Raw genomic sequence first — 27,662 nt, 5'->3', positions numbered from 1 at the left:
CCACACAGACCCAAACAATCACACAACTTGATGGATTTACAAAAGCCTGATCACATGATCAACTATTTGCAATTGTTATGTTTTATGTTACTGTTTCATTGTAACTTGAGTGACCATAAATTTAGCGTTGCTTAGTTCCCAATGAATCCAGGATAGAAAAAAAACTGCAACATATAAATTTCACTGTTTATTTAAATTCGTTTCACTTGTGTCATAATATAGAAGTAGATATTAAGAAAAAAAACCCAGTTTTCCCAGAGAAGTAAAATTTCTTGATGTTGTTTTCCATATTTCAGCATCATCTAAGTGTCATCCAGCATATGTGGATTGAAAGATTGCTCACCATCCATCCATCCATCCATTCGCTACCGCTTATCCTTTTCAGGGTCGCGGGGGGTGCTGGAGCCAATCCCAGCTGTCATAGGGCGAGAGGCGGGGTACACCCTGGACAGGTCGCCAGTCTGTCGCAAGGCTAACACACAAGGACAGACAACCATTCATACTCACATTCACTCACAGATTCACACCTAGTGGCAATTTGGATTATCCAATTAACCTATCCCCACAAACTGCATGTCTTTGGACGGTGGGAGGAAGCCGGAGTACCCGGAGGGAACCCACGCAGACACGGGGAGAACATGCAAACTCCACACAGAAAGACCCTGGCCTGATGGTGGAATTGAACTCAGGACCTTCTTGCTGTGTGGCAACAGTGCTAACCACCGTGCCACCGTGCTGCCACCGTGCTGCCAGATTGCTCACCATCATATCAAAATATCATTTTATTTTCTACAACACTGCGTCATATATGCCCTAAACAGTCGGACGTACAGCTTTACGGAATGTGACATTTCTGAGACATACCTCCTCTCCACAGGTGCGCAAGTTGAAATTAATATGGAGGTTAACCTACAAGCATGTGTGACAATAATGAACACAGCAACATTTCTGCTCTCTCTCCAGTATATCTCAGCCATACACACAAATACTCATACACAAAGTAAAAACCTAAATATAAACCACACACACATACACAAAAACTGCTGACCGCTGTGTATGAATCCATCTTCATGATTGTTCATACACAGCATGGATGAAACACTGTCCACTCTGTCAGTGACCCAAGCTGTGAGCACTTCCCCTCTGGGCTGCTTCTCCTGCAGCACAATAGAGGATTGTTTATTTATCCACCACTAGGGGGCGACCTAGTCCTTCCAACGTGCCAGCTCTGTCCACCAGCCCTACATGCAGAGGCCTCTGCCTGACAGCAAACCAGAAATTAGCTGATAGCATGTTGATGTTTTCAAAGAGGTCTTTGAGCGTCACTCGAACTTCCGCAGGTGATTGTAGAGGGACTGCACGTAGGTGAAGACGCACATGGGGTCTGGCTTACGGCCCATGATCATCATATCGTCCACCTCAATCAGCCGGTCACAGCCTGCCTTCGTTCTGGAGGTGGAGATAAAGGAAGACAAGTTAAGAAAAGGGAAGGCTAGAGAAGTGGCATCAGGGGTATTTCAAAGAGTGGACTTTCTAACTTTCTAAAGAAGAAGATTGAAGTTACCTAATTATTGATTTACAGGACTGAACTGTATCATGCAAAAAATACACAGCAGCCAGTCGTGTTCTGAACCTGTAAAGCTGCTGAAAATGGATTTTTAACAAACATGTTTTGTTACAGTTTGTTACAGAATGACATGGTGGATGTAATCATCCTGATATGTGTATTCACTGTCCTGTAAGTCTCAGATCTCTTTAAGAGGTCAAGTCTAAAGCTGGTCACTGAACCCACTGAATAATGCTTTTCAGTCAAAACAGCTTAATTCTGCTGCAGGCACAAAATAAACTTGTCTTTAATCAAGTAGTGCACGTCCACGCTGTAGGTCTGTGTAGTGCAGTGGGATAATAAGCTGGGCTTTATGAAGCCATTTGGTCAGTGTTACGTTTCGGTGTTGTCAGTGTGTTGTTTTTGGCGTGACTGTTATGTGTTTCCTGTTTTACTTTGAAAGTCTGTGTTATCTTAGTCTTTTCAATTTACGTTTCCCTGTCTCGTCAGTTCTGAGTTGCCCCAGCTGTGTTTCCCTCTTGTTGTCCATTTTCCTGATTGCTCCCTCTAGGTATTTAAACCCTGTGTTTCAGTGTGTCATGGTCGCGATCTCCCCCGTGTTGTAAATAGTTTGGTGTTTTGTTGTAAATAAATAGTTTGTTGTAAATAGATTTGTCGATACTTTCGTTTCGGGATTTTGGTGGTGAGCTTTAGTGGGGTTTTTTTGTGTGTGTGTGTGTGTTTTTTTTTTCTTTATTTTTACTTTTTTTCGTGTTGCACTCCGGTTGCCTAGGCCGGGGTGTAACATCAGGGAAAAGGAATGCACACCTTTCATCAAATGTGAAAAAGGGAGGGGAAAAAAAGCATGGAGAAATAAAAAGGACTGGATCTGCAGGAGTAATGATCGTTTAAAACGCGTACATTTGGGTCTTTGTGGAGAGCTATAAAACAAACCAAGAGAGAAAAGCCATTCAGAAACATCCAACCACAATAAAGCAGACATGCATGGCTGATGGAGTTAAGGCTCATAAATCTTTTAAAGCCATATTAGCAGAATCCAGACACCACAACTGAGCTCCAGCTAACTAATAACTGTTTGTGTTTGTAACACAACAAGAGTGGGAGGAAGTTAAAGGAAAACTGTGACATCTGGGCTAATTTATGTCAAACACAATTAGCTTACTGTACATTTAACATGCTGAGATGGAGCTCTTGGGTTTCTTGCAGTTTCTCTGAGTGCTGGACCTTTGAGAGAATTTGGTTGGACATCTAATCCTGCGAAGGTTGTGGCATTGTGTTCACACACACACACACATACCTGCTTTTACAGATGCGCTCACACTCTCTGATCAGTTAGTCAAGGGCATTTGGTTATTGGTTACTATCTATCCTCCTCCTCCTGTAGAAGGGAATTTTTTTTATAGTACTGCAAAGAGCCGTGTGAAAATGTATCTGTTTTTAGTGAATTAACCTTCCATCAAAGCAAAATGAAAGGAAATATTTTGGTTTTACAAAACTAAATGAAATATTGAAATGAAAAATAAAAAAAATAAAAAAACAGAATGAAAATAAACATAATGTTTGAGAGAAGATAAAAAACATTAAAATGAAATAAAAAAAACATTCTTGTAGTGTCTTGTTAAAAATAAAATATACGTGAATGTCATTAAGAATATAATTTAAGGCCTGGTAAGAATGAGAAACATAACGTCTTCTACATATAATATGTAAAACCTACGAATTGACAGAAAGTGTATTTTTTAAGCTTGTGAAGCAGCACTTTGTCATATCTTCAAAAATAAATTATCCACAGCCTATTTTCATATTGTTATCACTCACTCTGCAGTTCCAAAGGCCAGCTCAAAGTTGTGCCTGCGATTGGCCGGTGACAAAGAGGTGTAGTCAAACTCGGTGGGAAAGAAGGAGTGAACCAGGGCACAGAAAGCCATCCCATCACTCCAACTGGATGAGAAGTTCTGGATGTCGATGTTCTGAGGATAGGAAGAAGTGATGATGAGTGTGTGAGAATACTGCATTTAGGAGAGCAGTGAGAGGTAAAAGATAGACACGTGACTTGTTGCAGCTTCATAAAGGTGTCTCCCCATCCGGCGTCTAACCCATAATTATGATGGCTAAAACAGACTTCCCCCTGCTCTGCTTCTCTCAGTCTCTGACGTGCTCTTGAAATCACGCTGTTTCAAGGATACCCCTTTATTGGTCTGGAGTTTGGCTTGAATGAAATGCAACACGTCACGTAATCGAATGAACGTCTCCCTCTTCTTCTTGTGTGTGTATGTAAGAGTTTGCTACAAGTTAATGAGAGTCTTGCTTGCTTGACTGTAACCAAAACCACATGGAGCAGCTGGCTCAGGCTGCAGTCAAGAAAAAAGGCTTTCAGAGTGCAGCAAAGTGTCACTTTGCACTTTGGGACCTCAGCATAAACCACGCCTCCACACCTCTGCAAAACACACATGTGCAATTAGACGCACCTATTTACCACAAGGATGCTCACTGCTACTGTAGTTGAAAGGAACACAGTAAGCACATTAGCAGTCCCTCTGTGTACCAACAGGGTAAATCAGCATGAAACAGCTGCATGTATCTAGGTCGAGTATTCTAATTTATAGTTTTCTATCTCTGACACACATTATGTACCCTGTCCAGTTTATTTGGGGAAGTACAATTATTTGTGTCACTTCCAAGAGTCCTATAAGTCAGTCAGTAGAACTGCTGTCACGTGTGTCCAAACAACAAGCAGCAGCTCCAGGAGCTCTAGTGCAGTGTCAACGTGTATGAAAGATGGCTATAGCTAGCGTGACATTAGCCACTAGTTTGTAAAGTTTTTAAGTTAGTCATACACGTCATTGTAGTCTTGGGAGTTTGAAAAAAAAGAATGGGACTGGACTTCTTTAAGTTTATGATGTGTCTCTCATCCAAGAGGCTTCTTCAGTCTAAAAAAAGAGTGGAGAGTCCCAGGTATTTAAACCTGAGTAGAGGTTGTTCCCTTTGGACTTGGTTACTGACCCGCTATTGATCATGTGAGTCATTACGTCAGGAAAGGTGTGGCTCATTACCATCACCAGGATTAAAACCACCTCCAAACGACTTTACTTGTATTTTCAAGCTCCTAAAAGCCCTTACACACTCATCACACTGCGAAAAAATGACAAGAAAAAGAAGAAACAGTTTCTGGATCTATCCAATTCTCGCAAGAAGGCAGCAGCAGAGAAGATTTCACGGTTTGATCCAGGGGTTGAAGTTGTATCATGACTACTTTCACACATATTTCAGGATGCCAGTGGGACAGTTTGACCTCATGTTGGCAGAGTTGGGATCACATCTGAGGAGACAGAGTAATCATTTTAGAGAGCTGACTGACCGGAGCAGCAGGTGTGATTATTTTACTATTTCCATCTCATTGTGTATTCAGCAGTAGCCCATGTTTTGAGCTACAAGCGAACTTACTGCCAAATGTAGAGGTCTGATTGTTTATATCTGCTTATTTGGATCTGAATAAAATAAACACACAAAATATTATATGCGTCTGGTGTGTAATTTTTTAGGGTCATGAAGCTTTTTTTTCTTAATATGCTAATTTGGGCTAATTGCTGGTTTGCCCACTGCTTTGTACTGGACACCGTGTCACTCTCAGAAAAAAATTAATTAGTCTATTTGTCAAAACGTTGAGGTAATTAGGACTATTTTATTTGGAAGCACATAAAAGTAAGGTTAATATCTACCTTCTTGTATTTATTAACTCTTGTAGCGAAAGCTAATTTCACCAAGGCCTGTTTTCTACCCTATGAATTTACCTTGTTCTCCAATGACTTCCTTATGTCAAGTCATTTATAAAAAAAATCTGAAAATGTCAGGATGATCAAAAAACACAAAACAAAAGAACCTAGATGCAAAAATTCCGATGACATTTAGTATTCCATTATCTACTTATCCTTATACCGCTGTGTAACGTAGTATGCTCACTTGCTAGCAGGATTTTGTGGGGCTCGAGAAGCAACCTTACAAACTACCACAAAGTCAAACTGGATAGACCAACAGCTGTAAAACATTATGGAGAGGACAGTATGAATGTATTTGCGTCTTCCATTAGCAGCCTTGTGTTCTTGTGCTTCCAACTGTAAAGCACAGCTGCAAACATCTAATCAGCACACGAACATGTTGTCAAGTTTCCACTACGTTAGAGTGCAACAAAAAAAATAAACAAAGAAGAAAAAAGTAACTCTGGCTGAAATATACTCAGGCACACTGGATTATCTATGTGGTGCACATCTCTGAAAGTTTGTTTTTGTGCTATGGTGAAGTGAAGTGATGTCAGTGACTGTGTGGAGAGCAGGAAACAGTTGACGAAGGTAACTGACCATCATCTGTTCTGGAGAAGGTGAAACGTAGAAAATCAGTGTTTAAGCCTATTTGTCAAAATATTCAATAGCTACAGATAATTTAATACATTTAAAAAACATATACGTTTACAAAAGTGTGACACGTTCCCCTCCAGGCTTTATTGGCTGGTGAGACTAATGATAATGAGTGTTTTACCTGGTAGCCGATGGTCTTGGAGCGACACCACTCGAGAAGGATCTGTTTGATGCTGCTGGCAGTGGACACCCCGAAACTCTGCGAGCGCTTCAACTTGGGCTTCGACTCCACTGGTTTAAGACGACTGCACACAGAAAGAAAGGGGAAACAAAGATAAATAAGACCGCTGTGTTGATGTGCTGCCAAAGGTAGCATTACGATGCTCTCACCTGGCCTCAGAATCCAGTCTTTCAAAGATAGCTCGACGGGCTTGAGCACCGATGTTACGGGGCAGAGTCTGTGATCTCACCAGCTCCCGCCTCCTTTCTCCCATCTGCCCAAAGGAGCTGTCACTGCAGGATGACAATGCACAAGTGTCAGACAAAGCAAAAAGATACTTCCTCTGTTCTGAGAGTGTGATGTTTGCCATCCAATTACCTGTCAGACTCCTGTAGACCTGAGTAGGTCACAGACTTAGCAGGAACTGAATTTGCCTTCTCTGGAATAGACAAGGCAAAAAGTAAATTATGCATATCTGCAATACTTTTATGTCTAGAACTTTCTGAAACAATGACTCACCCTGAAGATAAGGAGATCCCAAAGCTCTGATAGGTGTAGGAGTCCAGGATTTTACAGAAGGTGCTGCTCAAAGGAAATTCTAATTTAGTTACAATTTATGCTGCGTTCATGTGTCATAACATTACTTCATGATGTAACTGTCAGCTACCTGGTTGTATCGGAGACTCCTCTATTGGCTCAGGCAGGGTGGTGCTAGAAGCTGGCTGGCCACCAGGTGAGGCCTCGGAGGAGGCCAGAGAGGTCAGAGGACTTGCAGGGCTACTTGGAACAATGGGTGAGCTTTTGATTTCTGCTGTCTTGGTTGTAGCAGTAATGGGCAGGTGGGGCATCCGCATGGTGACAATGGGAGCGTTCTCATGTGGAGAGTCAGTGGGTGGAGAGATCTTTCCATGTACCAGCACTGAATGTTCTGATTGGATGAAAAGGTATAAAAAGCTGATAAAGCATGCTAAAGATACAATCTAGGAGCAAAGAAAGACAGACAGCACTTCATAATAACTTGCTGTCATTCCCCAACATTTACCATGAATTCCTCTGAATTGGAAAGGACACACAGGAGACTTCAAAAATGAGAAATTACACACAAACTAAACTGTAAATATTTGGGGACTTATAGAAAAAGTACAAACACTGTGTCTCCTTCTTACTGTATTATAGACTTTCCTAACCTTACCTTCTTACACTGTAAATATAGATTACTTAAGGTGCTAGTGTTGGCTGATAACTCCCCCACTTTACCCTCTGTTCCAAAAATGGTTCTGCTTTGATTTTTATGGTCTACAAATGATACACTTCCTAACGCTATAGCCACAAAACATCATAAATCTGTTTCCTTTGGCTAAGCACGCTGGGTAAAATAACTGGAAACTCCCTGAAACAATGCTTTGTGACTGTATCATCATTAACTGCGGGGACAAGCTGCACTGCGAGGATGTGAGACCATAGCTGTGTGATTACCTTTAGAAACAGCGTGTCCATTTTCCTGTCCAGAATGTGTCGGGGCTGGGTCGACTTCAATTGGCTCCTCTCGCTCAATGCTCTGAAACACACATGAAGTCATAGTCAACGGCATGCCAACAACAGACAAACAGGAGGGCCATTTTTCTTCACTGCCACAACACAATGTCATACACGTAAGATGAAAACCAGCAACTTAAGACTCTTGCCATTTAATCGTTGTAGGATTGATCAGCCGATTGTCTACTGGAATTGCCTTCCCCAGTGGACTAAAAACTGCACTTGGTCACCTTTTTATTCTCCTCTTAGTTTCATGTTTAGCTTTTCAAACACCAATATGTTATGTTTGGATTGTAGACAATTCATGTTCCTCTGGCTTGAACAAAAAAAAGAAGAAAAGAAATCCAGATGCTCACTGAGTCATTGTTGGACTCTTTCACTCCTTTCAAGTTTTCAACTTTTTCTCTAACATATGGCTTTTTTTGACACAGCTTCAGACAAAACAAAACAAATTGGCATGCCACAACTGAGTGCACTTCAAAGCCATTTATTTTGCACATGGACCTCAGTGAAGGCCTGCAAGTGCAAGAGGCAGAGGGATGCTTTGTTCCATGCTCGTCCCCCCCCTCCTTTGATAAGACTCGGAAAGTCTTTGTTTTAAATCGGGTGCTGCATGTCAGCGACATGCTCAGGGATGGGAGAACAGCCAAAATCCACCCGGTTCTGAGTGCTAAAGTGACTGGGATCAAGTTTTTAATGTCAAACATCATCAGTATCCAGAGTTCGTATTTCAGCATTTATGTGACCCCACTTTTCTTCCTGCCTCTGGAATCAGTTCAGTCTTGTAGCTAAGGAGAGGCTGTCCTTTCTCTCTCACCACACCCTGTCGGCCACATGGGACAACTAATCACCATCCTTACCTCTATCTCACACGCTTAATGCATGGAGCTGCTGTTCCACATTGGTTGTGGCCAAAGTTGCTGTACTTTCCATGTGGCCTTGTCAGATAGATAGGCAGAGTTTAGTGTGACTATCGTCAGAGCAACACTGCTCAGGTCAACAGTGCAGCACTGACAGTATTTGCTCAAGGTCACAGGTCTCTGGTTCGCCTGTGTCAGCAACTGCCTCAGATAGTTAATGTCTGAAATGGCATCATATCAAATTTAATCTACTATTATAGCTTTTATTATGACGATCGTATAGAAATTCCCTCGGGCCTTGTTAAATTCTATTATTTTATATTTTTGTAAAATGTTATATATGATGTGCAAATTTTACCCTAAGTGATCCTGAAAGAGCTCTTCACAGACGTAACGCACCTTCGGGCAGCCATGTTGGGCAGCCACAGCTTGTTGAGCAGCTGGTTGTACTTCAGACTTGGCTGTCACAGTGGAATTAAGTAGACAGGGCCGATTCTTGCACAGCATTTGACTGAAAATATTATATCTTCAGTGATGCATCTGATGCACCAATTGTGTGTTTAGATAACATCAGTGTGCTTGGAAGCATTTTTCAGTTTCTGTTCACTCCATGAAATTTTTAATCTTCTTTTCCCTGATAGCTTAATCTTTCACAAAAGATGACTGTCGCTCCCTGTTCCTGTTCAAAGGAAGTTCTTCCTTCCCAGAATTGCCACTTTCTGCCATGTTTTAATTTTCAATTTAAATCAATTCAATTGTATTTATATAGCACCAAATCTGTTGCCTCAGGGCACTTTAGATTGTAAGGTAAAGACTACTGAAAAACAGAGAAAAACCCAGCAATCACATGAACCCCAACAAGCAAGCACTGGCAACTGTGAGAAGGAAAAAAACTCCCCTTTAACAAAAACCACAAGCAAAACCAGGCTCAGGGAGGGATGGGGGTTACCAGATGAAGACAGGACAAATAATTCCTATGGAAGAGGGCCATAGATTAGTAATAACCAATAATTAAATGCAGAGAGGTGTATAAACACATAGTGAGTGAAGAAGGTGACTGAAGAAGAAAGACTCATTTGCATCTTGGGAATCCCCCAGCATCCCCCAGAGAGTTCTCACTCCCTGTCTCATCTTTTGGGTTCTCTCTCTAATATTTTAGGGTGTTTACCTATGAAGCTCTCTGTTACAACTGTTGCTGTGAACTGGCATTATAGTCAAAGGAGCTTGCAAAGAAAAGCGTCTGGACTTCTTTAAGTTACTTGAAGACGTTTCACCTCTCATCCGAGAAGCTTCTTCAGTTCTAAGGTCAAATGGTGGAGAGTCCCAGATATAAACCTAGTGGGAGTATCCCCCCACAGAGGGACAAAAGGACCCCCTGATGATCCTCTAATCGCCTGAGCCAAGGTGTGAAATTGGGTGTGGGTCCCAATCAGCCAGGGTTTCGGGTGAGTTCATTGTGAAACCTGGCCCCACCTTATCATGCGAATTCCTGAGATCAGATGGCCCAGGATGTGAGTGGGCGTTAAGGCGTCTGGGAAGGGATCTCAAAACTGGATTACAGATGGCAGAGAGTTGGTGTCGTAAACCCCCGCCTCTGTTCAAAGATGGTCGCTCACAGTGGACATAGATGGCTTCTTTCACTCCTCTTTCAAACCATCTGTCCTCTCTGTCCAAAATGTGAACATTGGCATCCTCGAAAGAGTGTCCTTTATCCTTAAGATGCAGATGGACAGCTGAGTCTTGTCCTGTGGAGGTGGCTCTTCTGTGTTGTGCCATGCGCTTGTGAAGTGGCTGTTTGGTCTCTCCAATGTAGAGGTCTGGGCATTCCTCGCTGCACTGTACAGCAAGAAAGAGGAGTGAAAGAAGCCATCTATGTCCACTGTGAGCGACCATCTTTGAACAGAGGCGGGGGTTTACGACACCAACTCTCTGCCATCTGTAATCCAGTTTTGAGATCCCTTCCCAGACGCCTTAACGCTAGGTTTATATCTGGGACTCTCCACCATTTGACCTTAGAACTAAAGAAGCTTCTCGGATGAGAGGTGAAACGTCTTCAAGTAACTTAAAGAAGTCCAGACGCTTTTCTTTGCAAGCTCCTTTGACTACGATGACCTGGATGACTGAGAACCTTTACAGACAAGTGGCATTATACATTCAAACTGTACTGAATTAAAAATTCACTTTTTGGTTCAGACTTCAAAACTCCTTAGACAAAGTATCTAGCTCTATCTACCCGCTGATAAAAACTTTTTTTCACCCAGGCAGTTTGGCAGCTGGTCTGGAGCCAGGGTCTTATCTTAAATCAGTGCTTTACAAGCCAAAAGCTTGAGGCCACAAACGCTGTTTAGAAAGCGTCATCAACACTTTGCTGGTCTAGAAAACCCAGAAAAGCGTAGCACATATGCACGTCGCCATGCAATTGAGCAGATGTGAATATAAACATTCAAACAAGGAAATAAGAGTGCAAACACTGTCAAGACTTTAAAACCTTGGAAAGAATTTTCAAGTGTGAAATGACCCAAATTATAGAATAAAACGGCTTATTACTTCACTGTAGCAGTCTGGAGCCATCGGTTTGCTGAGATCTCGACCCACCCAATACAGTGGAGATATATTCACTGGATAATGTGTTTAGGTATTGGAACCATAAACAAAACCCCAACAACACCTAAAGAATAAAGAAACAACCTCAATTGCAACGTCTCAGAAGACAGAAACTTGAAACTTCTGCATCCCCTCTGTACATACATGTATATACAATGTGCTGCTCTGGCTGTGAGACAGCACACTGTGCTCAGTTGAGGAAATCTTGGGGCGTGTATATGTGTGCATGATAGACAGAGTGAGCTCAACGTATAGGAATGCTGCTGGGTCATGTGTGTGAAAGCAAGGCAACAAAAGAGAATGTGTGCACGGACAGGGGTGGTGTCATTTTATTAAATTGTGATGACACACTCAATAAGGGTAATGTATGATAAAGTGAGGAAAGCAAAAGACAGGGAGTGATTTTATATTCCATGATGGGAAATAGTGTAGAGGGGCTGGGAATAAGGGTAGTGAGGTGGAAACAGCTGGCTATCCAGCAGGAGGAGGGAGACAAATTGCAGAATGTCTGGCTTTGGGGAGGGGAGCTTCCCCGACTTAAGTACTCAGATCATCAGATGTCCACTTTAGGTCAGAGGGGGAAATATGAGAGCATAGCTGCTGAGGTTCCTGTAAACTCTCTGGCATCTCGAGGTTTATTTGCTGGCAGAGCGCGCAGCTGAACGCTGTGTTCTGCACACTTCACGTGGCACAAGGTTGACCAGAGACCACAGGACAGGCCGCACTCATCACATTTCTGCATGCATTTGGTTAAACAAACACTTTGGCACAAGAGCCTCATGAGTAGGAAATCAGTCAGCTGATATCTGTTGGATTGCTCTGCACTTGATGTGCTGATATTTTATCAAAAGCTGGATGTCAGCCAGACAGTGTCTCCTAACATTTGGAAGTACTAAAATGTCTGTAACGTGATGAGTCTTTTGAATGTCAGTGTGCAGTAGATAAATATTAGTACTATTCTTTAGGGGTATTTTTTGACCAGTGAAGGTCAAGACTCAGGTTAGCAGCTGCTACACAGCTAATATTTATACACACACGAGTGAATACGCATGTAGTACTGACAATGAGGTCAAGCAAACATTACAGAGTTTCAAGTTGCTGAGCAGGATTAGCATTAGCATAGCTCACTAGGACATCATTACTCCCAGCTATGTAAAAATCTACGATTTTGCGAGATTGCTCCATGATTTCATGAAACCCCCGAAGTAGTTTCAGGAGCTGAACCTGTATTTCACATAAAAATGCAAATGTTGTTACAGTCTGTGTTGTGAGCATAGTTTACCTCCCAATCCAAATCTTCATTAAAAGTCACCTGAACTAACTTTAAACTGTATGTTTAGATTTAGACTTCACCACTTCCAGCCAATTAAATTATTGCTAGACAGGCCACCTACAAATGCAGTATTTTTGTGCCATGACACTCAGCATAACTACACCCATGCCAAGAATTAGCATCTGCTTGAAATCCTGTATCCTTGTTAATTAGGCCTCACATTTTAAAGACATCATCACCTCCTCTGGTTCCAGATTCATGAACCTTTAACATCCAACAGTCATGTCTCCCTGTACTGGCAGACACGTGTGTAATAGTAGCTGTAAGCAGGAATCATAAAAACACAGAGAAAGCCAAAGTGGATGGACTTTAAGGAGGTCAGCTTACATTGTCTGCTTTCTTGTTTTGCTTTAGTCTTGCACAATTACATTAATGATGTTAAAGCTCAGAGGTAACTGCTAACTATTAGCATAAATGTGAATATGCATGAACGCACATGTATATTCACATTTATAAAAGCTCCTTTTTCTTTCTTAGAGGTACAACAAATCCACCAGTGCGTCACTGCATCGTGAGTGAGGAACTATAAAATATCTGGACCAAACTGTTAAAGCAGAGCAGAAAATGTAATGAAGCCCCCAGTCTGAGAGTAGAGACAGAGGAGGAAATATGAGGAAAAGGAGAACATATTAGATTTTTGCACTCTGAGGTACCCCGTGGATAAGTGTCCGACCTCCACTGAAGGAAACTGTACAAAACACTATCATTTCGTTTAACCCCCAGTCAAATAGCTGATTTGAAATCAGGGTATTCAGTTAAATATTTTATTTGTTAACCTTCAGAAAAACTCACACATCTAATCATTACAACTGTGTAAATGTTTGCAATTTAGCTCAAACTGAAGACAGCTACCATCCCTCCTCTAGTGCAAGTATATACCAGAATATTTGCAAATGTCAGCTGTTGCTTTGGGACAACACACCCGGCATGTAAACCTGTCTGTTCAAACAGGACGAGGTATGAGGGTGATGGTTGAGCGCCATATCCTGTGTTTAGTCACAAGACATTGTTTAGCTGTCAGAAGCGTCTTCATCAATGACACCTTAATAAAGACTCTGAAAGGGTGGGGGGTGAGGTGAGGATGGGAAAGAGACTGAACCCTGAGCTGCCCTCGATGAAAATGTGTGCCTGTCAGACAAGTAGAAAATAGTGCTTGGCTGGGTGAATGAAGCTTATGGTAAAAATGACCGTTCACTTAAGTGGAAAAGCGCTATGAGCACCAGTCTATTTTCTTTAAGCGAATAGTCTGCTTAATAATCTGCACTCTGAATAGCTGCGGTTTGGGGAAGGCCTTGAAGAGGACTGGCGGTGGCTCCCCGGCCTGGCAGATCCCCATGTACTAATGAGTACTAATAAGAAGCGAAAGAATTGAAAAAGGGGAGGGAGGGGCATAAAGATAAGAACGAAAAACTTGTAGAACTGGGGGGACTCATATATAGATAAGACCCGCAAGGTGCGTGTCTGGAGGCGTGGTCCCGCTCCTGAATTTCAGATAATTTATCTCCAATTAATGAAGTCATCAGGGTCTCTGAGGCCAAAGATAAACTGCTCTGCTTGGTGACATCTTGTGCTTTAGCCCTCTCTGAGTTCCAAGCCATCACAGTCAACCCTAACTTGACTTTCTTTGTTCTCTAGGAGAAAAATAATGCTAATGCAGTGTCCTGGTACTTCAGAAAATGTTGCTTTTAAAATGTGGTTGGCTGACCAGGTGTATAGCTAAATGTCTTTCTTATATCTGTTGTTTTTTCATCTTTCCATCTTGTAAGCCGTCCTCTGTCCTTCACTCTCTTAGAGTGACCTTTGAGTGCTGGAGGAAAGAAACAACCATTAAAAAATGGAGGCAAGCTGGCGCCCTTCCAACAAGTGCTAGTGTGAAGGAAAGTGTGTGTGTATGTATGTGTTACCCATTACCTAACTTTAGTAGCTACTTATTTGCAAAACAAATGCCCAAACGCAAAGATTTCCATGAATACACGCATGATTACAGAGTGAAGACTTGTGCGCTTGTAGCGATACAGGACTATAAACTACATATTGTAAATTTTTACAGAGCTTGCAAATTATCATACATCACTGTGAATGCGACCTTCCATTTTTCTATAGCAGCAAGAAAAAGGTCAAAGCAGAATACAGATAACAGCAAACTGTCCAGAAACATATGAAGCAAGAAGCATGTTATCATGTACAGAAGCTACTGTAATGCTATCAGAGGAAACAGTTACACAGGACTCCAACTCTGTAATTTCCTTACTGGGGTCTACTGAGGAATCATTTTCTGAAGGAAATAGACACACTCACACCACCTGTTCTTCAAATACATTCACACAGCCTGCAATTTCTTAAAGAAAAATCCCAGGGAACACCACTTAGGGTTGGGAGTTGAAAATATGCACAGCCTTTGAACTGAGACAATATAAAAACCTAATTGCAGGTGAGAATTACTGTACAGGGAAAGGTTTACTTCACTAACATAGCACCACTGAATGCAAGATGCAGTCTTAGCTGCTGCTGCCAGCATGTGGTTTCACTTGTGCTTTTCAGACTTTTCTGAATTTTCTGATAATCCTGTGTCTCTCAGAGACAAAGGAATAAAACGTGGCTAAATGTAGTGAATACATTTGAACAGTGAACCTGTTGTTCGGTGAATGTAAGCTATGTTAAGAGTATAATTTACAATCCACTACCTGCCGCATCTCAAAAAAGGACATTTGTAAGCTTTTCCTTGTGTGTTGGTGGTTACGTCGGATTCATTTGTGATTTAAGAATAATGGAATAAGAACACAGTTTGTTCTGTGTCTTTCAGGCCAAGTACTGATGACAAATGGGTCCAGGTGGGCTTTTGGAAATGGACATTTCTCACAGTAACATCTCGCTCCAACATGTGGAAGCAATAAAGACCTCCCCTCCTCCATCCTCCTCTTTTCCAGGCAATGAGGCAGAGGATGTCAGCATAAACGGGGGAGTTTGACATGCTGACCTCTACTATGTTGGTGAACATGAACGGTCTGGATCTCCTCTCCCTTCACTCTCATTTGTAGCATACAGCTGAATACACCAGACAGGTGTGTTGTTATGTTTAGAGAACCAGGTGAAAAAGGAAGGCCGCTTCACTAATCACCTCACTTTAGTATTCCAGTGCCAATATGTGATGAATTATGCCCAGTTAACACTCAGTGGATGTGTGGCACCAAGTATGTATCTATTAATTTCCCAAATGTCCAAAGCAGCTACAACATCAGGCTCAGCTGTCTGTGCCGGAAGACTCTACTTCTGAAAAAACATGTAAATTTTTGTGCACTCTCACCAGGACCTTGTCAAAGTGTCACCTAACCCCTAAAACCAGTTTTCCTTAAAGTACCTTCTGGGCATTGCTCCAAGACAACAAAGCCAGAGTGCTGCTAAATGAAATCTGTAAAGTATTCCCAGCATGGGACTGAGTTGAGATAGCCAAAGAGGCAACCTTAAAATCTATCAACTCCTGAAGCTGACTTCCAGAGGGCAGCGAGAGTGAGTGGTCCCACAGGCTGGTTGGTCAGTTATTAACCTGTTTCCAGAGAGATGATGACAGGAACACGGCCTATTGTCTGGAAGTCATTAAGAGAGCCAGGGGTAGTCTCTGGGAGTGGCTGCATACCTCTGTTAAACCCCCAGCATGTGTACACACACACACACGCGCGCGCACACACACACACACACACACACACACACACACACACACACACACACACACACACACACACACACACACACACACACACACACACACACACACACACACGTGTGCACGCAATACTTGGTTTCTTTTCAGCTGTTCCTCAGTTTCTGTTCTGCATTTCCATATTGGTTCAGACTCAATAGCTTCAGTTTAGGAGAATAATTGTTCAAAATAACTCTGATAAGCAGTGTGTACCTCCAAACCTGCTTAATAACAGCCAATCACGAGGGTAGACATACTTCTATAATATGTTGTGTATTGATAACTGACTCCAAGATAGGAGTTATGATCTCTTAACATCCATCACTTAGAGACACTAAGTGTCATTCTGGCCTTACAGTGCTTCTGGTCTAAGATTTCTACTTAGTTGTACTACATAAGAGAAAATCCCATATTAAGGTGTGGACATAAGTAACCCTATACCTTCCTGTAAAAATGAAGTGGTGTTTAGGGGACTAGTGACCTGGTGGATGTTAAAAGGTTAAACTCTGTTTTCTGTCTCACTCATGACTGTATTAATAGCCACAAAGAGGAGGATGGGGTGTTGGTGCCAGGAATCCAGCCTTAAAGTGCAGCCCAGCTCGGATGGGAATATGGGGGAAGGTTAAAGGGTGAGGAAGGGGCCACAGAGCCACACAGAGAGAATAGATAGATGGATGCATGTATGGATGGCAGACAGATATCAGGAGTTGTTCGTCACAGCTATCAGAGACTGTGGGGAGTCTCCACAGGCGGGTGTGTAAATGTCAGCTGTCTTTATCACAGAAGTATACAACACCATGCTCTTTACCCTGCAGTGTAGCCTTCTAACTCATTTATTTGTCTTTCTGCACCCAGACACACATTTTCAGTCTGTTAAAATCTGACCAAAATTTGAGTAAAGTAATTAAGCAAACCGATTAACTTTAAGTCTTGGACAATGCAACCCTCTCAGGCTCAAATTAAAGTCCTGCAGTGGTACTTCTGAGTAAAAAAACCTCATAAAATATGTATGTGGAGTCAGGTTGTTAGTTTTTAACTGTTGTAAATCGGCAACGCCTGCCTCAAGAGGGTTAATCACTGTTGCCTAATTCAGAGTTTCAAATAATCCCTGTTGGTCTTAGACTGGGTCTTGGAAAACTCTGTTAGCCTATCCTCTGTGTAAAGTTAGTTATTATTAATCTCTTTCACAGTGTGTCTTGTGTCCTGTCTTCTTCCATTAACCTCCACAATCCAGGAGATAGTTGTCCCTCCTTGAGCCTGGTACTGCTAAAGGTTTCTTCCTTTTAAAAGGGAGTTTTTCCTTCCTACTGTCACCATTTTTTTTTCATAGGGGATCATCAGATTGTTGGGCTTTTCTCTCTGTTATTGTAGGGGTTTTACCTTACAATGTAAAGTCACATGAGGTTTTGGTGATTTGGAGCTATATAGATAAAAGTAAGAGGTGGGAATGCAATTGTGGGTTGCACTGCTGCTCCTCCACATTGAAAGGAACCAGTTAAGGTGGAGTGTTCAAGGTATGTCCCTGCATAAAAAGCCCCTGGGGTAGACCCAGGATACGCCAGAGAGATTATATCTCTTGGCTAGCCTGGGAACACCTTGGTGTACCCACCAGATAAGCTGGAGGAGGTGGGTAGGGGAAGGTAGATTGTTTGCTCATGCTGCTTCCTCTGTGACCCAGCCACCCAGAAAGTGGATGGATGCATTGAACTGATATTTAAAACAAGCCGTTTTTGGTTCTCTTTCCATTTCCTTTAGAAAACTGCCATTTGCAGCTCCATCCCTGAAACTGTCTCAAACTGAGAGCGTAAAGCAGATGGACTCACATCTAATATCTGCTAATGTTATTATTGCAAACTTTGGCTATATTAGTGGCATGAAAATAAAGAATACTACGATAGATCTACTTTTTAAATCAAACTACAACGAACCCAGAAAAATGAAGTTGGCTAACATGATGTGTGTGTACATTGAATCACCATATATGCATAATTTATATGTGCGCATACAAAGCGAGAACGATACTATTGCGGTTTTTACTAATTTACTGCTAAATGAGTGCAGCAGCAGGCAGTAATCCTGGCAAAGGATGTGTACTGCAGTTTGGACTTGGGTCAGTGCATTTAAATGGCCTGAACATGCAATCATCAGTTTCTTCTCAGTCTGTGACTAAACTAAAAGAGTGTAGGCTGACTGCTACAATGGTCTGTTGCTCAACTGTGTAGATAGCATCAGTGCTGGATTTTATAATGTTAGTGGGAGATGGATATCACGGGTGTATGGGGAGGGACTGAGGGGGTGTAACAAATCTAAAGATTAGACCACAGCTTAGCTGCTCGAAACTCTGATAAATATACAAGATTTCCCTTCAGCTTGCCAGTATATTATTACTGTCATATGAAGTTTAGGAGCTTGGTATAATTGCTGTAAAATAAGACATGGGTTGAGCCAGTGGATAGCTTCTGTCTTGAAGCAGTGGTAGAGTGCAGATGTTCTTTAAAATTAAAACCACATTTCCCATAAATCCTGTTGCTTCCTGCTAGGTCTGCCATCACCAATAAAATCCTTTGTTGAATTTGTACCAGACTGCTGACAAGAACAAAAATACCTCAAAATGTGCCTGGTAATGATTTATTGATGTTTTAGATGGTGCATGAAAACAACACATCGGCAACTGCCCAATATGCAGCTTTTCCATTGTGAGTCATAAATCAAGCACACCCATTTTCCACACACTAAAAACAAGTGAGAGCCTCCAGGGATGAAAAATAAAGGCAAAGCAAACATCAGCTTCAGTTCCTGTAGTGGTCTCCATAGACTGCCATCTAAAATGACCAAAATACTGCCCAAACTGACCATTAGTAAGCTTATTTATGGTCTGATATAAGACTGTTTTGACTTTAAGTCTATAGTTAAGAGCAGTAAATGGATGATTTTATTTTTAAAATCTTATAAATATACTTATACCTCAGCACCAAATCCAGGACACTGTTGCTTCAATAAAAGACACCCTGGGAATAAGAAAAGGCCACTAGCTAATGAAAAAACACAACTCTGTTGTTGTTTGTGCATTGCCACTGACCAATAATGCTGCTTTGTGACTGGGGAAAGACAGTGGAGAATTTGTTCTTTCTGTGAGAAAGGCTTTCTAAAATGCTGACTCTTTTTAAAATAGTTAACAATGTAAAATAATCTGTTTCATCCAAAACCACAAATTTTTGTTGAAGTAGTTTTGTTGTGCAAACCTAACCAATGAAATTAGTAGATCAACATTGATTTTTGGTTTCAAAACAGATCCCGTGGTCAAACATAGAATGAGTGCTGTGCACTATGTTGCTTTTCAGTATCTCATCTGACATTCTAAAGGCTGAAGGAAAACATCTCCCAATACATTTAACTGTCCCTATCACCAAGTTGCAAAGCTGTAGCATCTCAATCAGTTGCAACAGTGGTCCTGGAGCACGACGACCTGAGGTCATCATTGGTAACAGCCACAACTCTAAACAAAAAAAACAAAACACGCACACACACACACACGCACGCACGCACGCACGCACGCACGCACGCACACACACACACACACACACACACACAAATGTGTTTCCATTTTAAACGAATTTCACCGAACTTAATCAGATGAAACAGAACTTCTCATATACACAGTTATGATCATCTTGATGAGGCAGATGGACATGACTAATAACCTCAGTGAAAATAAAAATACATAAAGTACATTTCCACTCAGCTTCTTCTTTAAAGAGAAGGGAGACCGCAGCGAAAAAAAAGAGACTGATCATGAATAAAGACGCTCATAACTCACTCACAGATACATGCTGCAGGTGCTTTCACTTCACTACCAGAGCGAAGGTGAAATGTGTGCACACAGGTGCGTGTGTCCGCTTGTGACCGCTTGGCATGTACATTGATGGTGAGGAGTAACAGCTGGAGAGCAGGATGGAAGACGACACGCCTGTACACATCTCTCTGGCTGCAGATAGCTTCAGCCTGGACACGAGCTGTGAAGTATGCCTGCAGTCTTTGTATTTTTTTTAACAGAAACTGAACTCTATGCACCGTATCCTCCCCATCTCACCTTGACAGCCAGGTGAGGATGTGGCACCTGAGCGAGCTGCAATTATGATTTCAAACAGCAGCCATGAAGCTAATTACCACAACACAGAGCACACACAGCCAACCTCTGTGAACACATGCATTATTCTGCTGTGTGTGGCTGACAGTGGGGGATCTCCCACAGCAGAGATACACAGAAACAAAGGTGCCCTTGTGTTGTTTAGCTCTGACCACATGATTTCACAGAAGATAACATTCTTCTGTTGTATCCACGACATAGTTTGGTAATCACGGATACAGGAGCAACAGCTATTACCATAAAGTGTGCAAGTGCTTTTAACGTTTTTGTAAGACTTGTAACTCTGCATGAATATCATATCATCAACAGATGTAATCATGTATAGGTGCACCCATGGCTTCAAAAGCTAGCAGTGCCCATTTAGCAGAAATAAATTGCTTGTGGGTAATTTCTGATGACCCTTCGAGGTAAAAATGCAAGATGCTTGTCTTGCATGTACTGCCTGTTTCTCCAGCAACATATCAATGGAGCTCCTTCCATAATGCTGCATTTCTTTTGAGACATTCCGTGGTGGATTTGCAAGACTTCTTAAGACCACTGTGCTTGGTGTGTGGTATGAGGACCCAAAGTTATCTTTGGTTCTCACAAAATATTTGCACAGTGTGTCTGTCAACACAGACTAAATTATTTCAAAAGGCCTGCTCTCCAGCTAATTGTTCATTAGTTATTTGTTTTGTAAGGAGATATAAATATATAGAAATATAGTGCTCTTTGACACTAAAAGCCATTGAAACACAACATAAATCCTACAATGAAATCTGGGGCTTTTTGGAGAAACTATTTACTCTTAATTTGGTGGTCAAGTCCTTCCTTACTTAAAAAAAACTCTACATCCACCTTTTCTATCTAGCATTTTAGATGTTCGCAAGATGACATGCTAGAATAGCAAGGAGAAAACCAGACCCCAAAGACGTGAGAGGTTCAAATTAGTGATGCTCTGGCCTATTTAAAAGGAAGAAAAAAGATCAGACAAGTCAGCTGGTCTAAAATGCTAAAGTTACATTCTGATTGATGTGCATGTGTATTTCTGAAGCTGTCAATGACATTCTTTGTGAACCAAATCATATTTTAAATGCTACAGTATGTGTGGCACTTTTCAACATGCAGCAGATGGCACATGCGCAATGCTAACTTGCTGAATGTAGTTAAAGTTAGCAGAGGTAGCACCAGCAGCTTTCTTTTCAAGTACTAGTAGTAAGAAGCCAGCAAAGCAGTAAGGTGCCAGCTGGTGGTGGATGGCTCCATTGATAAAGCCAACATCTAACTTCTGTTGGACATTAATAAAATAATAATATAAATATTTTATTTCACTGACTACCATTTTGGATGCTGCATGTCCATGTCTATGTTTAAGGAGTTCCAAACTGCCTCTCATATGTTCATAGGAGTGAGATAAATACTTCATGATCATGTGTGTTAATGTGGTGTAGTGTAGTGCATTGAGTGAGTCATTCAAACTATCTGAATGCCAGTCCAGTTGACATAACCTGGAATTCTAATTACTTGGATGTAAATAACCACTTTTTCAAAACGCTGACTAGTTATGTCAGCCGTTTCCATACAATGTGTTTACTACTTCCCATGATGGTATGTGTATCTCCCAGCTTTGTGTCAGCGCTGAGTGCACAGGAAAGGCTAAATTCGGGAACTGCCCTGCTCTGAATAAAAAGCAGACTTAATACTAACCTCATGATTGTCACACTTTCCACAACTTTATGGTGTGTCTTCTCAGGACCTCCTCCTGCCATACAAGTTTCCCAATGCCACTTTAAAGTACTAGTAACAGCTTGACATGTGACTTCACATATTATCTACTGTTGATGGACTCACAATGGTGGTCATTGAGTTCAGCAAAGCGAACATCTGCTCTGCAAAAATCTTTGGCATAGAAAATGAAAAAAATAGAACCAAGATTTTAATAATATACTATACAATCACATAAATGTAAGCACATTGAACAAGTTTAGGTTTTGATAGGGCAACTTGTGTATCTCACTCACTCTCAGCTGGGATAAGTTGGGGGTCATAGGTAAGATTGGTGCATGCCTTAAAAATGCATTTAATATTCTCAAGTTCCATTTAATTCTATCGCTCTGAAATTGCAAATACTTGAAGGGTATAATCAGTACTCCAAACCACTCAATCGCCTAGGAACGGGAAGACATTAAAAAGCATCTTGATCGTCTTAAGCTGCTGTCTAGCCTAAATATTTAGAAAGTTTCCTTATTTCTCTAAGGAACCCATAAATTTATCATGAGGACAAGGCCAGGAAAACCACACGCTCATCATCAACCGGCTGAGTGATGCAGAAACCACAGGATGGATAAAAGCCAGGAGATTCTCTTTCGGTTTCATCAGAGGCTAAACAAGCCAAGGAAGAAAACAAAACCAGCTGATGTAAATGGTTAAGAACAGTCATAAGACAGAAGACATACTTTCATGAACTGCATCCCAAGTTGAACTTAAAATAACTGGGAATAGCTCAGAAAGCACAAAACACTAAAACTCTGACTCACAGACTCATTGATGTATTGTGATGTAACCCACATGGACACATCATGAAACCAGCTCTAAAACATTCTTGGCATCTGAAAAAATATCAGCTTTACAGAAACTAAGAGAACAAGCTTGTTTTGTTAGCTTCACCCACCAGTTTCTGGATGCAGTCATTAGAGTTTCAAACGACTTTCACAAGACCAAAGGAGAACTATGTAATCATTCAGGTGAAGCTAAGGCATGAAAATCAAACCAAAACTGGATAAACGTGGTACATCCAGGACTAAGGCAATAATGACTAACCAGAGCCGACATTTCACAATGCTGACTTCAAATATTTAGTACAGGTCTGAAAAACCACACAACCGCACTAACTTCACCTCCCAGGAGCCTTCTTGACTCATGTTACTGCACTTCATAAATCCTTAAGCATCCTGGCAGAGGGCTATTGTGCAACCACAGTGACATAGCCAGTGCCTCGTATGACACATCTACACACCCACAATTCAACATTGCTTCATTTAAACTCATAAATCTGTGTCTTTACCACTGTGGCCATTGCAACTACTGCTACTTTGCAGTTGCACTATATTAAATTTCCATTCATGTTACAAAGTACATGACAAATCTGAACTGTAAACTAGAGAGTAGATAAAAATATGCGAAGAGCTTCTACAAGAACCCTGGAGGGCATCAAGTGTACATTTTTTTGGAATAGATTCCTTGAAAGAGTGTAACATTTCTTCCCTTGCAGGCTAAAGCAATGATTTTCAGTCAGGTTACTGCCAGGGAACAATCAAGAAACTTTTTAAGGAACAATTAAAAAGTTAAAGAAACAATATATATTGCAGTAATATTACAACAATTTAACTGCTAGCTAAAGTAAAACTCTATTTTTAGCCAAATGTAATTATAAAACTGAGATATTTAAATGTGTCTACAGTTTCAATTATTACCAATAATATAACAGATAAACTGAAATTGTGAACTACAGATATATAACCATCTATATAAATGTATCTGCTAATATATGCTAATGGAAGTTAGCAGTTAGCTAAGTTAGCACAACATTTTAAGGTAACAGAGGCACCATAGGCCTAGGCCAAGACAGGTAGAAACGGAAAAATGTATATTCCCTGACAGGTTGCTGATGGTTACTGTTGTCAGTAAAAACCAGTTCAATATCACTGAAAAGGAGGGCCTTCAAATCCAGAGACAAAGAGGAGTTGAAAAGGATGCAGAGAGAGCTGAGGGGACTGATAAGGACTGGGAAGGAGAGCTACAGGCAGAAGATGGAGAACCAGCTTCAACAAAACAACGTTGGTGAAGTCTGGAGAGGCCTCAGAACCATCTCGGGCCACAAACAGCAGAACTCTCTGCCTGGGAGGGATGTGAGATGGGCAAATGAACTGAATCATTTCTTCAACAGATTTGACTCAGCCATGAGGCAGTCTGCAACATCGGCTGCAGACTCACCCACCCCCACTGCTGCTGTTCCACCTCAGACACTTCACGCCTCCTCTATTCACCCTGCTCACTCCCCCCCACCCCCAACAACAGCATCCAATACACACTCAACACAAGGCTCCAGCCTGTCTCTCTCAACCACCCAGGTTAGGAGGGAACTGACGAGGATTAATGGCAAGAAGGCAGCGGGTCCAGATGGCATCAGCTCGAGGGTCGTCAGGTCCTGCGCGGACCAACTGTGTGGGGTGATGGAGCACCTCTTCAACCTGAGCCTGAGGTTGGGAAGAGTCCCACAGCTCTGGAAAACCTCCTGTGTTGTACCAGTGCCAAAGACTTCACGCCCCAAGGACCTCAACAGCTACAGGCCGGTGGCTCTGACATCCCACCTGATGAAGACCCTGGAGCGGTTGGTCCTGGCTCAGCTTCGGCGCCTAATAAGCTCATCACTGGACCCACTTCAGTTTGCCTACCAGCCTGGCATTGGAGCGGATGATGCCGTCATTCACCTCCTACATCGTTCCTTCGCTCACCTGGAGACCGCTGGAAGCACTGTGAGAATCATGTTCTTTGATTTCTCCAGTGCCTTCAACACCATTCTTCCCTCGGTTCTAAAGGACAAGCTGGTGAACTCTGGAGTGGACCATCACCTCACTACCTGGATCCTGGACTACCTCACCGACTGACCACAGTATGTGAGGACTCAGGGCTGTGTGTCGGACAGGGTCGTCTGCAGTACGGGGGCCCCACAGGGAACGGTTCTGGCTCCGTTCCTCTTCACCATCTACACTGCAGACTTCTCCCACAATTCCACCCAGTGCTTCCTGCAGAAGTTCTCTGATGACTCTGCAATAGTCGGCCTCATCACTGATGGGGACGACAAGGAGTACAGAGGTCTGACCCAAGACTTTGTGGACTGGTGCCAGCTGAACTACCTCCAGATCAACGCCAGTAAAACCAAGGAACTGGTGGTAGACTTCCGCAGGCACAAGCATTCTCCACTGCAACCACTGAACATCCAGGGTATGGACATTGAGGCTGTGGACAGCTACAGGTACCTTGGTGTTCATCTGAACAACAGACTGGACTGGACTCATAACTCAGACGCCCTCTACAGGAAAGGGCAGAGCAGGCTGTACCTGCTGCGGAGACTCAGGTCGTTTGGAGTGGAGGGCCCACTCCTGAAGAAATTCTATGACTCTGTTGTGGCTTCTGCTATCTTTTATGGCGTGGTCTGCTGGGGCGGCAGCATCTCTGCTGGGGACAGGAAGAGACTGAACAGGGTGATCCGAAGGGCCAGCTCTGTTCTAGGATGCCCTCTGGACCCAATGGAGGTGGTGAGTGACAGGAGAACGGCGGCTAAGCTGTCATCCCTGATGGACAACATCTCCCACCCCATGCAGCAGACTGTGACAGCACTGAGCAGCTCCTTCAGTGGGAGACTGCGGCACCCACGGTGTGGGACGGAGAGATTTCGCAGGTCTTTCCTCCCCACTGCTGTCAGACTCCATAATAAAGACTTTAACTGATCAAGCACACACATCCATACATATGCAATAATACTAAGTGCAATAATCCTTTCTGTCATCGTTGTATTTTTACTCAGTTGTATATAGTATTTGTATTTGTATTCTATTTTTATCTTATTGTATATTTATTTTATTTTATTCTACTGTATATAGCATTTTATTTTATTCTATTCTGTACAGTTGTGTACTGTATTTATTCTTATTGTATTCTAATTTTTGCCTCATAACTTTTGCACTGTCCACTTCCTGCTGTGACAAAACAAATTTCCCACGTGTGGGACTAATAAAGGTTATCTTATCTTATCTTATCTTAAAATAAAAATAAATGCGACATGGCAAGGTTGACTGAAGAACTTTCACATTTGTTCATTCGGCACATTTGTTCACTCTAGACATCAAAAACCTCTGAACCACTAAAGAACTCTTCATGAATGGATTTCTGCTCTATGAAGTACTCACATTTGTCTTGCTGGACACAGCAAAAGTGGCTCGGCTGGAGAAGCGGGTGATGGAGGGGCTGCTCCCAGACACTGGGCTTGTCACCATGGAGGAAACTCTGGAGCCAGCTGGAGGACTACTGGAGGTGGAGGAGGATGAAAAAGTGGCAGGGGGGGATGCAGGGATAGTCTGATTGCTGAGGCTGCTGTAGGTCTGGGCTTGGCTTCCCAAGGTGGAGGTCTGCATGTGTAGATGAGCCTGACTCTGTGTGTGAGCCTCACCTTTTCCGTAGATCACCTCCTTTATCTCATGGTGATTCTCCTCAATGTCATCTAGGTGGTTCTTGTGGTTTTGGGCATGTGTGTGGTGGTTGTTGTTCAGCAAGGTGCTCCTGTCACATGTGATGCCACTGAGGAGCTCCACCTGTCGAGTCAGAGAATCCAGCTGACTCCTGAGCTGCCGATTCTCCTGCTGGAGATGAACCACGGCTCGTCCGAGGGGCCCACTCAAGTTGTTCGTCTCCTCCAGACGACGCTCCATACCCAGTTTAAAAGTACTCACATCCACATGGATCTCCCTGATGGCATCCCTTAGAGTGTTCTCATAACGGGCTAGTGCTGCACACACAGTCTCGCCCTCTGGAGAGCAAGATCCTGGGCAGCACACTTCTCCCATGTCACCCACTGCTGGGGCTTCCATTGGCACAGATGCCACCACTGCTGACCCTTGGGGAACAGGCCAGATAGTCTGCAAGTTAATGACTCCCTGGTGACGGTCTGCCTCAGTCAGTGATCTGAGAGTTTTGCCGGAGGGGGTGGGGACTGATGGACAGGAGTTAAGAGGTGAAAGTTTGAAAGGGGTTGCAAAGGACTGGTCTGTGTTATTACCACTCCTTCAGCTACGTCCCGAGATAGGATGCTCAATAAGGTCTGCTTTCCAGGTACCAACTTCACGCCAGCTTCTGTCTGAAAATACAAAGTGAATAAAATGCAAACACACTGTTAAACTCTTCAAAGATCTGCTGAAGCTCAACTGAGATGACTGTCTGTGGAGGATAATTAGGGGAAAATTTAATATCTAACAAAAACTGACACAGCAAACTTGATTCTAAGCAAAAGTTCAGACTGAAAAAAGCTACATTGTTTCAAAGAACTGAGAAGAACAGAATAAAAGCATTCATTTCTTTGAGCCTGATCTGATTTACAGCTGCTGAGAAACACAACGATGAGGTCATCTTCACCCACAGCTGCAAAAAACCTACCTCGGTTTTGCTCTTTGCTACAGCTCACCAGACTTTCTTCGGCAGCTGTATGTCTGTGTGTGAGGGTGTGCGAGCTCTGCTCTGCTCTGCTGGCTCTCTGGTTTGTTTAAAGGTTGATCACTCCTCTGGCCTTGGGGAGGGAGGAGAAAGGGAGGGAT

At 42.4% G+C, this 27,662-nt stretch overlaps 1 protein-coding gene across 1 annotated transcript; it reads right to left on the bottom strand.

The window, feature by feature from the left end:
- Window positions 1-174: 174 nt before the first annotated feature.
- smtnl2 (smoothelin like 2) lies at window positions 175-27,662 on the bottom strand. The gene is made up of 10 exons (XM_085381020.1): window positions 27,505-27,662; window positions 26,265-27,208; window positions 7,616-7,697; window positions 6,807-7,067; window positions 6,659-6,721; window positions 6,518-6,578; window positions 6,310-6,432; window positions 6,101-6,224; window positions 3,386-3,537; window positions 175-1,449 (listed from the first exon to the last, which is right to left on the bottom strand). The coding sequence occupies exons 2-10, from the start codon at window positions 26,940-26,942 to the stop codon at window positions 1,323-1,325; spliced, it is 1,671 nt and encodes a 556-aa protein (XP_085237146.1). The 5' UTR covers window positions 26,943-27,208; window positions 27,505-27,662; the 3' UTR covers window positions 175-1,322.

Source organism: Rhamphochromis longiceps, linkage group LG14 (genome assembly GCF_057381845.1).
Source record: "Rhamphochromis longiceps isolate RC_006_pf linkage group LG14, R_longiceps_female_GT1.1, whole genome shotgun sequence".
NCBI classification, from domain to species: Eukaryota; Metazoa; Chordata; class Actinopteri; order Cichliformes; family Cichlidae; genus Rhamphochromis; species Rhamphochromis longiceps.
Note: the sequence above shows the minus strand (reverse complement) of the source record. Positions and strands in the feature narration are given on the sequence as shown.

Excerpts from the sequence above, each read along its gene's own strand:
- smtnl2 (XM_085381020.1), bottom strand. The coding sequence starts at position 26,942 with ATGGAAGCCCCAGCAGTGGGTGACATGGGAGAAGTGTGCTGCCCAGGA. Across the intron at positions 7,068-7,615 it reads TGGACACGCTGTTTCTAAAG|AACATTCAGTGCTGGTACAT; the intron begins GTAATCACACAG and ends TCATCCAATCAG. Across the intron at positions 6,579-6,658 it reads GGGATCTCCTTATCTTCAGG|AGAAGGCAAATTCAGTTCCT; the intron begins GTGAGTCATTGT and ends TGTCTATTCCAG.